This window comes from Cydia strobilella, chromosome 13 (genome assembly GCF_947568885.1).
Source record: "Cydia strobilella chromosome 13, ilCydStro3.1, whole genome shotgun sequence".
NCBI classification, from domain to species: Eukaryota; Metazoa; Arthropoda; class Insecta; order Lepidoptera; family Tortricidae; genus Cydia; species Cydia strobilella.
Genome location: NC_086053.1, coordinates 10,134,749 through 10,147,107, shown reverse-complemented (window position 1 = coordinate 10,147,107; position 12,359 = coordinate 10,134,749). Strand labels below are relative to the sequence as shown.

Sequence of the window (12,359 nt, the reverse complement as noted above, 5' to 3'; positions counted from 1 at the left end):
GTACAAAGTTTTACAGTACAGTCGCCATCAGATATATCTAAGCGGTCAAGGGGCTCACAAATATCTGAACACGCCTCTATTGTCAAGGCGTTAGAGCGCGTGTTCAGATATTGTGAATACCTTGGCCGCTCCGATATATCTGATGGCGACTGTACATTAGCCATTTAAATTTTTGGCATAGGCACGGAAAGTGCTTAGGCATTCGGAAAGTAGCACCGTAATTATGTACTGTATGTATTATTGCAGAGGCCGGGAAAGGGCAATTCGTGGATGAGTTTCGATTTTGTCGGACGACGCGAAGCTAGCCATGGGCTAGCTCCTCGTATATCTGTGACCACGAGATCGGTTTGTAATGGTCGTGTTTGCCGATAATTTCGTTTGTGAAACGACAGTCATGTCAAAGGCTGCCTTATACATATGTGTAACTCAGATATGCTCACTAGAGCTGTGACAGTTTAAGTCAATCAGTTTTCATATGTATTTATAAAGAAACATTAGAAATCCAATCCGCATCTCCCAGCTATAAATTTGAGCTGAAAGCCATTATTTACACAAATGTTAAAATGTATATGACGTATAATAGAACCATTTTATTACAATAATATGTATAGATGAAAACAATAATAATGTTTACTTACAGGCACCCGTCGCTTTGACACGACAGAATGCATTTAAATGTCTCAAGAGCGGAAGCTGTGGAAACTGTTCGGATGTACGAAAAGGTTTTACTTATCACTGTTCATATGTAGATTTTATAGCACGTACTTTGATCGGACTTCTGACCAAAAAGGACAATTTTACGAGTTGTTATCCTAGATCTTATAAAACCTTTTAAGTCGATTGCCCTCCGCATTTTAGCACTTACTTATTTAATCTGAAATGCGGGACTCTTACTGAAAATGTGCGTAGGCACTGCGTCTGCTACTTGATCTTCCGGTAGAGAAGACTGTAGTTAGTTGAGGTATTGGGATTTTGGGACGGATTCTCATAACTTTTTGTTAACTACACATAGAAGTTGAAACGACTTACCGCTGCAAATTACATACTATTTCTTATATTTATAAAACTCTGGCCAACGTGGGATTCGAGCTCACATCTTTGCATAGCCGGTCCAATTTCTTAAATTAATTAATTTCAGATTCAACGTAATTGTCAGTAGGTGTTGCACAACAACATTATTTTTGGCCTGAAAGTTCTGGATTTATTATTCATTTACGACCGCCCATCCAACTCGTTGGTGCAACTTTGTTGCGTGATGTGTTAATTTGTTCAGTTGCGCTGTGCTTTGCTGAAAATAGCCGCCTTATTTTAGTTAATAATTTAGCACACAAACACATTTGCAATAGAAATAGAAAATATTTATTTGGCGTAAAAACATACATCACATCAACAAAATTAAATAATGATAAGTACACTAAATAGGATGCCGCTCGCGCACGTACGCTGGTTTTCAAGACACCCAAAATTAAATACTAAGTTATAACTAAAACAGAAACACATTTATCGCTCTAATTCCTTCTTCTGTACTAGTTAGGTCCCAACTTAAGCACTGTGGATACCACTATCTTGAACAGTCCTTGATGACAGTAATTATTGATTTAAACATAACTATAAACCGTATTACAAACTTTATCAACCCAAATTATTGTGGGGTATCTTGATTACTGGAACGATTTCGAAATTCGCCCACACAATAGGTATCTGCTTCGTCAAAGCGATCTAGACCCTTCCATTGTCTAGCCGCTTTGATTAATTTGACTAGAAATGTTCAGTTAATAAGATGCGTCAGCGAATTAAAGCCCGCAGCTCAATTGAATACATACCGATTGAGGTGCATCCGACACGAAAGCGATTGAACCGAATGATTCATTACCGATTCATTGAGAGCTGTCTGCAAGCCGCAACTAGGGTTGCCAGCCGGCCATTTCACCGAATTGACAATGTCACTTGACAATGACATTCGCTGTACATCTCTGAATAAAATGGACATGTAATTATGGTAACTATTGACTATTGTTACCTGTTGACCCAGAAACCTGTGAATTATCAGTTTCAGGTGACAAATGACATACCTGCTTGACGAAAAGGGCCAGGGTCAAACTAAACAAACGACGAGGTTATTATTTAGGTTATCCAGGTTCCCTAATAAAAAAGCTAATATACATAATTATGTAATCACTTTTTGTTATTAAGTGCTGATAGGATTTCATTCTTATATTGCGCCCATAAGGAATCTACTTTTTAGATTTGTAATTGACATCCCTAACCGAATGACAGATAACGGGAACAGATAAAGCTGTTCATACAAATACTTCTGTGTAAATCGTTGCTGTCTTTCGCATCTTTATTTATGATCCATAGTCGGCGGTACGTTCAAGCGCAGTCGTACTCGATAGTGAGTGTTTTCGTTATACTAACGGTTTTAAGAAGGTAATAATGGCTATGGTTTGGTATTGGGTGCAAGGATGTCTGTGCTCCATCACCATAATTATTGAATTGAATTAAATACTTTATTTTAGACACATTAGGTATCCATAAATATTGGTTAGTACTTAACAAATAACAAAACAAAAACAAAACAAGGATAATGTTAGTATTACTTAAGGCTAAAACAAAAAACTAAAACTAAAAATCCTAACCTATCAACTGCGCAGTCTAGATTGCCCGCTGTCACCGGACATGTAATTTCATCCAGTGGTGCTGGAACGGGCAATCCAGACTGCTGGCCACTACACGTAGGAGGCTGTTGGGGCTGGCGCACACGCGTCGCATTCTTTAACAAATAACAATGGCTGGATATTGCTGTTCAGTGCAAAAAATCTGAAAATAAAAGGAATGTGCAATAAATATGAGACAAGGAATGAAGTCTTGACACTCTTGACAGTAAGCATTCATACTCGCAGGCTTTAGATGCCTTTCTTTATACGTTTCAATAATTATTATGCAACAGCGTAGTGATCTAGGCAAATAGCTAGGGCATATGGCTAGTCAAATATTTTAACCTGAAATACGTCATCATTTGTAATTTTTCTAACATTTATTAGGTAAGTCGACATAGCGCGTATCTATGTATAATCTGGCGTATTCTTTACGAAAATGTAGAGCGGGCTTGAGACGTTGGACTTTATAATGAACGGTATTACTATTAGGGTAAGACGGGGACAATTGAAATATGCTATGATGATCATATTTTTTATAAATTACCTATGCATGTGACGCAATACTCAGGCTATGCGGTCAGTCATTCTTAAATCCTGGACCGATAGCGCTCGAGCGCGCGAGCAACGCAGTAGACTTGAGGAGCCGTTCAAAAATTTCGCGGTATAAAGTGAAGGACCTGTGCTCGCATACTTTTTCGTAATTTTTTTTTACTTATGTATTTTGACTACTTGAATTCTTTTGGTGTTTTGGATAGGAATTATGGAATATTTTAACTGCCATTAAACAGCGATGAAGTGTTGTTTGTAAATAATATTTAATTAGTCCTTGAAGTAAAACATGTGACGTGGGGACGGTTGAAACAACGTACTTGGGGACGATTGAAACGTTTCCAACAGTTTTCGTTCTTTCATTACCCAACTATCGATATCGATAAAAAAATGTTTCTAACTCTTGCAAGATTGCGACAGCTTTTTGTTTTGCCGCAAAAATTCAGGGCTCTAAAAATAACAAATTATCTTTCATTTTGCCGAATATAGATAGATAGATAGATAGATAAATTATTTATTGCCACAACAAGGGTTTTTTTTTTCAAAGGGTTTTTATTATATACATATTAAGGTGTTTCAAACGTCCCCACATAGTGTTTCAATTAACACACCTATGGGGTCAATTGAATCACTCTTCCACATTCTCTTTAATTCCCTATCATTACGTAACCATGGGCGATAGGCTTCTCAAACACATTTTATTTAAAAACTAAATAATTAACCTTTAATAATAATACAGGCACATACCCTTTCTAACTGTAAAAATAAAATAGTTACAGGCGGTGGCCTATGTAACAAATTTTGCTCTTGAACTTGAGAATAAGTAGATCTTAAACTGGCATATGCGAATAAAAAAAAACGTTACAGACGTGCTATTTATCTCCATAACTGGACAAGTAAACTTTTAGCACACTCCGTTAATGCCATCGGAACTTAATTAGCATAAAATGAAGTAGTAACAATGTGCCAATGCTGGCAATGTATGTAGTCTTTGACGATGTCCATTCTGTATTAGCAAGTAATCGACGTTTAATTACGAGAGTTTAAAACAAATGAAATTTTGGTTGGGTAGTTACTCCTTTCGGGGAATCTTAGGTTTTTCCGGTTGCAGGAGCGCAGGAGACGCTTAACATTTTCATTTCATTTCATTACGGACCGAAGAATTGCCGAAAGTTTTTACGAATCCAGCGACTGCTAGGTATAATAAGAGTCAAACGTTATGTTCAGTGTTTTGTACTTACCTTGTCGAATTAAAGGTTACTTATAAGCATGGATGAATGAGTCATATATGCCTTCTTCTTCTTCTTCTTCTACCTAGCGTTATCCCGGCCTTTGCCAGGGTCCGCTTTCCTACTAGCCTTTCTCCACTTTGCGCGATCCTGGGCGTCCTCTCGTGTGAGCCCGTTTACGCTCATATCGGCTTTCACGACATCGAGCCATATCTATATCCATATCTATGCCTATCATATTTATATTTTAAATTTTACCGTAAGTATTTTTTTAGCGAAGCACATTTGCATATGTAATGTACGATGTACGAATTTTATATATTCATCTGTGTAGCATAGGTATAACCTATAGATTAGATGAGATGATTCGGAGTTCAATTTGCCCGGGTCACAAACACATCTGAACCTAATCTACGCCGGGATGGAGGGCATTTGTTTAATTCGCCATGGCAATTTATCCCTGTCGCGGTAGATAAACGAAATGATTAATTATCGACGATTTAGGTCGAACGTGACCGGTCCAATAATCCTGCAAGGACTAAAAGGGATTCAACACTTCGTTTTTTATGGTTCCGTACTCGAAAAGGACAAACGGGACCTTAGCTTATACTAAGCCTCCCCTGTCAGTTTGTCTGTCTGTCAGAATTCTGTCAACCTTCTCATTCTGCTAAGCTAATGAAAGGGGGACTGAGTTATTTATTTGCATTCACAAATTGATTCTTGTTGTTTTGTTGATTTACATTTAGATATTTTAATAACTATGCATAGTACGGTTGAGTAATATCTAGTTATAATGTCATTGCTATAACGTTTCCGATATTATATAATATCCCAACGGTAAACAATGAGGCTAAGTAAATCTCATCAGTCAGAACGTTCAGACAAATGAGCGAACGAGCGAATGAGTGAATGAAATGAATTGTTCGATAGTTGTGAAACTGTTGCGGCTGCTCAGGAACTAATCATTGGTTCTTCCGGCTCGTGTGATGTAGGAATAATGGAGATAAGACTTCAGTCATTCTATTGTGAATGTAGTTGATCTAACGTGGTTCCTGAAATGAAACAATGTAGTTGTATATAGAATTCATTGAAATATATATATATGTATAAGATTGGTGATTTTATATGTCTATGTACTAATCGTATCCAAAGTATATGTATAAAGTACCTATGACATGCCTACTTGACGTCAACATCATCAATTGTATCCATACTATAATATTATAAATACGAAAGGGTTTCTGTTTGTCTGTCTGTCTGTAACATCTTTAGTTGAAATCTGGTATAGAAATAGTTTGAGTCCTGGGGAAGGACATAGGATAGTTTTTATGCCTAAAATCATCCCTTAAGAGGGTGAAAAGCGGGGTGGAAGTAACATAATTGATGTATCCCCTGATAATTGATGTAAGCATATGGGGCATTTTCTATAGAAAGGGACCTTATTGTCGATGGCGCTTACGCCGCACAGCGTCGCGCGGCATTGTATTTATATCGGAGCATCGTTAATAATGGCGCAGGCGCCATCGACAATAAATTCCCTTTTTATAGTAAATACCACATATATGCTCAAATCGAATGATTACTATCACACATTACCTAGGCGTTATAGTATTGTCCCTCAAATAAGGAAGATAATAATATGGGGAATCAATAAAAAAGCATATTGGATAAAAATAAGCTCTTCAAATTACTAATTCTACGCAGACGAAGTTGCCGGCAAAAGCTAGTAAGTATATGTTAATGTCAATTTAGTCAAAGTCGTCAACATTGTATACTCGTATATTCATTCTATGATTATCCTACCAACCGAATTTAGGCGTAGCTATATTATCGATCAACTACTTCGTATTTAATTCATAGGACCAACAATTGCGCTTAATTGAGTGAAACCATTCATGAGCGTAACAAAACACCAATCAAAATTAACCAGAGCTGCTTCGTAACCAAATAAACAGTCATTCGAAATATGGTAAAGCAAAACAGATACGTCGTGAGCTTTATCTGCCTATAACTAGCCCATACACGTATGTTATCCTTCGTGATGTTGCAAAATGAACTTTATCACTTGCTTTATAATGTTTATATTCGGAATGGAATAAGCGTTGACAAGAGATGAGCGTTGGGAAGTTAGTGTTTATGTGAGAAGCTTGTAGATAAATGCCGCTTTCAGTCGACATCGGCCATCAATGAGGACTATGAATATTCACGGTTGCTAAATAAACGCAGGGCGCTTGTTTCTACGGGAACTGATTCTGATTTATACCGAATTTCTCTTCAAAATGATTGTTTCAACACATCGTAGCGTAAACTGCTTTGAAATAACTGCTTCTGCTGCGTGGCGCGGCTTCAAAGTAGGTACAGCCGTGTGCAATATAATAGCAGTCAATAGGAAAATGAAAATTAAGAGAAAACTATAACTTTAGATCAATTTGTTTTTAATTCTTCTGCATTACTAGACATTGTTTCAAAATCAACTTGCTTAAATAATACTGTAAGTATTTAAAAAAATATCATGTAAATCGTTTTTTTTACTACCTCGCGAAAATTCTTATAAAAACGTAACAATCTACGAAAAAAATACAATTTTGTACTGTAATTGTAATTTAGTATCTTGCCTATTATTTCCAATCAAAGCTTTACATCTAAACTCGTCATCCAGAAAAAAAAATTCTCTAAGACGATCTTTGTCTCAAAGTGTACTTACTACTTTTTTGTTGATTTTTACCCAAATACTTGGTTTTGTTTGTTTGCTTAAGGCTCTAAATGATAGTGCCGCCCATGAGAAACCAAGTATTCGGTCAAAAATCAACAACAAATTCCGAATGATGGACTACTAGTACACACTGGGACGGAGATCGTCTTATGGAAAAAAATTCTGGATGACATGGGTTTAGATGTAAAGCTTTGATTGGAAATAATAGGCAATATACTAAGTTACAATTATAGTACAAAATTGTATTTTTTTCGTAAGTTGTTACGTTTTTATAAGAATTTCCGCGAGGTAGTAAAAAAGCCGATTTTCATGATATTTTTTTAAACTTCCAATATTATTTAAGTAAAGGTTACAGTTAATTTTGAAACAATGTTAAGTAATGCAGAAGAATTATAAAAAAAATCCAATATAATTGATCTAAAGTTATTGTTTTCCCCTAATATTCATTTTCCTACTGACTGCTATTTTATTGCACACAACTGTATGTAGGTATCGATAATATTCTCTTTACGTTACGTACATATTTAGGATAAAATAATATCGAACCTAGTCATGTTGCTATTTTATAAACAAGACCTGAAGTATGTATTCATCACTGACGATGCTAGCTTGGACAGAAAATATTTTAAGACACAAGCTAACTGTATATTTACAACCAAAAACTATAATCTAACCTCGTTCCTTGAATTTAACAGCCGTCTATTTCGTATTTATGACCGTGACTCGCAACAAATAAGGTCCCAGCTAGGACCTAGGTACGCCAATTGCAGTAGTAACCTCAGTTAGCCAGAATAGGACCGTGTTGGTCAGCCAGTCGAACGCAGTTACGCAGCGATGCGACAAAGTGTGATCATTGGACCGCGGACGGCAATGGGTGCCGTGGTGTTGGTTGGTTTACCGACACATCAAGATGTTCCTGACTCTTAAGATGTTTTAATGTTTACTTGGGCACAAACGGAACAAAAATTATTTAATATAATATTATTTATAAGTCGTTGCACCAACCTATAAAGTTGCCACTAAATAGTAACATAGGTACATAATTATAAAGAAAACAGTTTCGTACTCTTTTCAGCAACTTAATAACATTTGACGCATTATGAAGAAACTTAAAAATACAATAGAATGCGCCATCATAGTTTGCCCCTATTTAGGGTTCCGTACCCAAAGGGTAAAAACGGGACCCTATTACTAAGACTCTGCTATCCGTCTGTCTGTCTGTCACCACGGAACCCTCGGTGGGCGAGTCCGACTCGCACTTGGCCGGTTTTTTCTATGAGATTTTGGCTTAAAGGGCATAAAATTCCTTTAAAAAAAACAAAAATTTTACACAATTGGCGCCATCTGCTGAACACTTCGACCGGCCAACCCCATTGTTTCATTTATAGCGACCTGAACGATTGCTCAAAAAATTGGCATAGATAATATTAATATCCATGGATCTTGAATAAAAAAAGAACTTCGTGTAGAAGAAATAATTATAATGTAGACAAAGTAGTCTATGTCTATATCTACACAGAACTAATAATTTATTCTCATTGCCTGTTCTAGAAATTAGTGAAGTTTGTCATTAAAGCTCCTGCTACAAAAAATAAACGTATCAAGCCGTCATTTCACCGTGGAAAATTTTATGTGGCTAAGCCTTAGTATTTTTTATGTTCATAAATACGTAGAGGTTTTATTTTTTGTCTAGTCATCAGCATAATAATAATGCCTTTTCATCAATACAGCCAGACCGTTATTTAGATATACATGACCGAGGTATTTCGGATTGTTTCGTTCTATCATGTTGTTTTCCATACTTTATATCCACTCTTTCCCTCAAGGAAATAGTATATATTCATGAAAATTATCAGTCACAGTACCATCGCCCACACAGAAAACATAAGGTCCTGGAAAGTTAAGATTGTTGCTGTTTGTACTATGATGAAAATATTATTAATAAACAAACATACATGTTTGATAATATTCCTAGTAGAGTGGCCGAACAGGCTTTAGGTTACTTTTCGCTCATGTCGTCTTGGAGATGGGTATATTTGGTATTAGTACATTCAGTCTGATGTCCTGAACACAAATATATGAGATGACAAGCGCGAAAGTGGTGGGGATAGTTGCTGTGACGTCATAAAGTCGGCAGTACAGTTTTTTACTTTTTTCTTTTAAAAATATCACGAGATGAGCGAAAATCGTTTTCTAGAAGATTTCTAGACGAAAAACCGACCCTCTATCCGTTCCAAATCTATACATTTAGTTGCGGAAATTGAACGGAAATCGAAGCTAAAGGTGAATTAAACCTGTCGGGATGAGATGAAACGGGTGGAGGCAACGCTGTTTTCGGACCCTTCGTTTTCCTGTTAGCCTACGATTAAGCGAAAATCACAAATATAAATATAAATATGGAAGAGTATTTAACGCTATTGTAACCAAATCATATAGTGACAACAAGGCGGAGGAGTTAAATAATATTTCTATTCAAAACATAAACAAAAAAATAACTGATAATATTGATGCGTGAGTGACTAACGATAAAATATTGCTTGTTTCCTCGCTTTCAGCTTTAGCATAGCAGCAACAGGGTTAAGTAATAACAATAAACAACCTGCATAGTGCTTAACAGCATTCGCAAAACATGGCGCTTGTTCCTTAAACAATAGAACCGCAATTTGGAACATGAATGAAGTTTTCCGACACCCATAACATGAAGCAAACTTTGTACAGAAATGACTCAAGTTTTTATAATAAAAAGGGACATTATATATGGCAAAACTAACTATGATGTTTAGCATTGTTTTGTTTCTCAATTTTTTTTAATAACATAGAAAATATAATGGAAAATATAAAATCAAATGGAACTAGTAGATCTTCAATTTGGTAAAAATATGAATGAACCCATCAATTATCAGTTCATTCCAGTTAATAATAAAAATAAGTCACTCGTCTCCAGTTCAATTCTTCTTGTTCTATCTTCATTATATTAAGTTCCGTATGCCAGCATTGAGCATGTTAGCTAAAATAACAAAATATCATACCAATTGAAAATCAGTAGGTAATATTCGCACTCTGTGGCTAACCAACTAAGTGCCCTTAAAATCTGGTGTACGTTTGACTTAATTTAACAAGAGAAAACACGAAACTCTAGTCAATTCAACAGGCTGTTAACTAAGACTGACTAAGCTACCGAGGGTTTGACCAGTTATTTGCTTTGACGAAGTTTGTTTAGGTGTATAGTTCGGGTCGTATTACGCGTGGATGCGAGATTTAGGTCTATTATTAGGCTGGTTTTTTATAGATAGTTAGAGAACATATCCGAAGATTTTATTGTTGCGCTTAAAAAATTAAGAAGGGGTAAATTAATGGTTTCTGATAGTGGTGACTAAGGTTGCCCGAGTTTCCAATAATGCACAGTATGCTTAAGGGACTCGCATTTGTCCCTGACTCTGTCATAACCGTCAACAAATGTGTAAATGTCCGTGTAAGACTTCGCTGTTGTGACAAGCGTCATAAGGTAGCTTGAATTCGTATTCGTTCGTGCGTAACGTTTATATTTACAAACTAACACGCTATTAATTAAAATGGTTGTACTTCTACACTTTTATTAAAAAACATTGGCTCGGAATAATTACCTGAGGTATTCTGGATTGGAAACTGGTGTGAACCCGCGCAGAACTGGGTAAAATGGCGTGCACTTTTTTACAGGCCAAGACTCATTTTGGATCATTGCGCCAAACTAGTAAGTAAGTACCTGACGTATTCGTAATAAATTGTTTGAACATAATTGCAAACAGTACATTCACATTCATCCGGCGGTTCTTCAGGCTGTGATCGATTTTCTACTGTGCAGTCACGTGTGATATGTTCCATCCATTTTAAACCCTATACCGATAAAACAAGGTTGAAATTAGTTTTGCTAGCTTTACACGTTATGTATCAGTCAATTCGATCTTGCACTTGGGGTCGCTTCACACCCTTCCGCGGACGGAGACGAAGCGCCGGAGTGCTGACTTGAATAATGATTTAGTCAATGCAACATACGGTACCAGCCAATATGGGCTATGTGCAAGACAGTGGGAGTAATGTAAACGATTGCATTGCCATGGCAGAAACGTGTAAAATAATGGGGGACTGACTTTTGACGTTTGCTGTACTTACATACCATCGCGTATTGGGTCTCTTATTTTATTGAAATGGATTTTCGTGTGTAGGTACAAGCATCATTCATATAAGTATATTTTCCATAGTATAAAGAATATATATTTATACTAAACGTTTATGATTTCTCTAGTCATTTCGAACGTGACGTTACGAGCGCGGATTTCGAACCATTTACGCGGGTATTTAATAGGGAATTGTTGAATTTTATAACAAAATCTGGCAAATGAGCAATTTATCACAATAATGTGGATATTAAAGAAAAACCGGCCAAGTGCGAGTCGGACTCGCGCACGAAGGCTTCCGTACCATTACGAAAAAACAGCAAAAAAAGTCACGTTTATTGTATGGGAGCCCCACTTAAATATTTATTTTATTCTATTTTTAGTATTTGTTGTTATAGCGGCAACAGAAATACAGCATCTGTGTAAATTTCGACTGTCTAGCTATCACGGTTCACGAGATACAGCCTGGTGACAGACGGACAGACAGACAGACAGCGGAGTCTTAGTAATAGGGTCCCGTTTTTACCCTTTGGGTACGGAACCCTAATAATATATGGAAATGATAAAAAATGCAGGATCTAAGTTTAAAAATATTAAGTTTTTTTTTAACTTCCAAAAAGAAATAAAGTAAGTAAAAATGTTTCTAACTCTAGCAAGATTGCGACAGTATTTTGTGTTGCCATGAAAATTCAGGGCTCTGCTTGTCGGAATGCACGGAGGGGCGTCGATATTGGGCTGTTGCCGCGCGCGACAGTTTTTGGCTGTCAAAGGGTTAAGTCCCGTTTAGTTAAAATAATCCTCAAAAACCTTAAAATTCCAAACTAATACATCCCATTGTTTCTCAGGTGAAAGACATCTGCAACGAGCTGGAGGTGCGGGTGCTGTGCCACAAGATCCTTCAGAACGTGTCGATACTCCTGGACGCGGACCGGGGGTCCCTTTTCCTGGTGCAGGGCGAAAAGGCGGCGTCCCCGCATCCTCAGAACGGCAGGTAAGAATTACTTCACTGACTCAGTTACCCAAAAAGGATCTTGGCCTCTGACACAAGAGAACG

General features: G+C 36.8%; 1 protein-coding gene across 9 annotated transcripts in view; it reads left to right on the top strand.

The window, feature by feature from the left end:
- The window catches only part of LOC134746637 (dual 3',5'-cyclic-AMP and -GMP phosphodiesterase 11-like), a 220,759-nt gene that overhangs the window by 119,291 nt on the left and 89,109 nt on the right, over positions 1 to 12,359 (top strand). For all 9 annotated transcript variants that reach the window (XM_063681094.1, XM_063681091.1, XM_063681092.1 and 6 more), the window contains exon 6: positions 12,151 to 12,296. In XM_063681094.1, the coding sequence (XP_063537164.1) occupies positions 12,151 to 12,296 (146 nt within the window). The remainder of the gene's footprint in view (positions 1 to 12,150; positions 12,297 to 12,359) is intronic.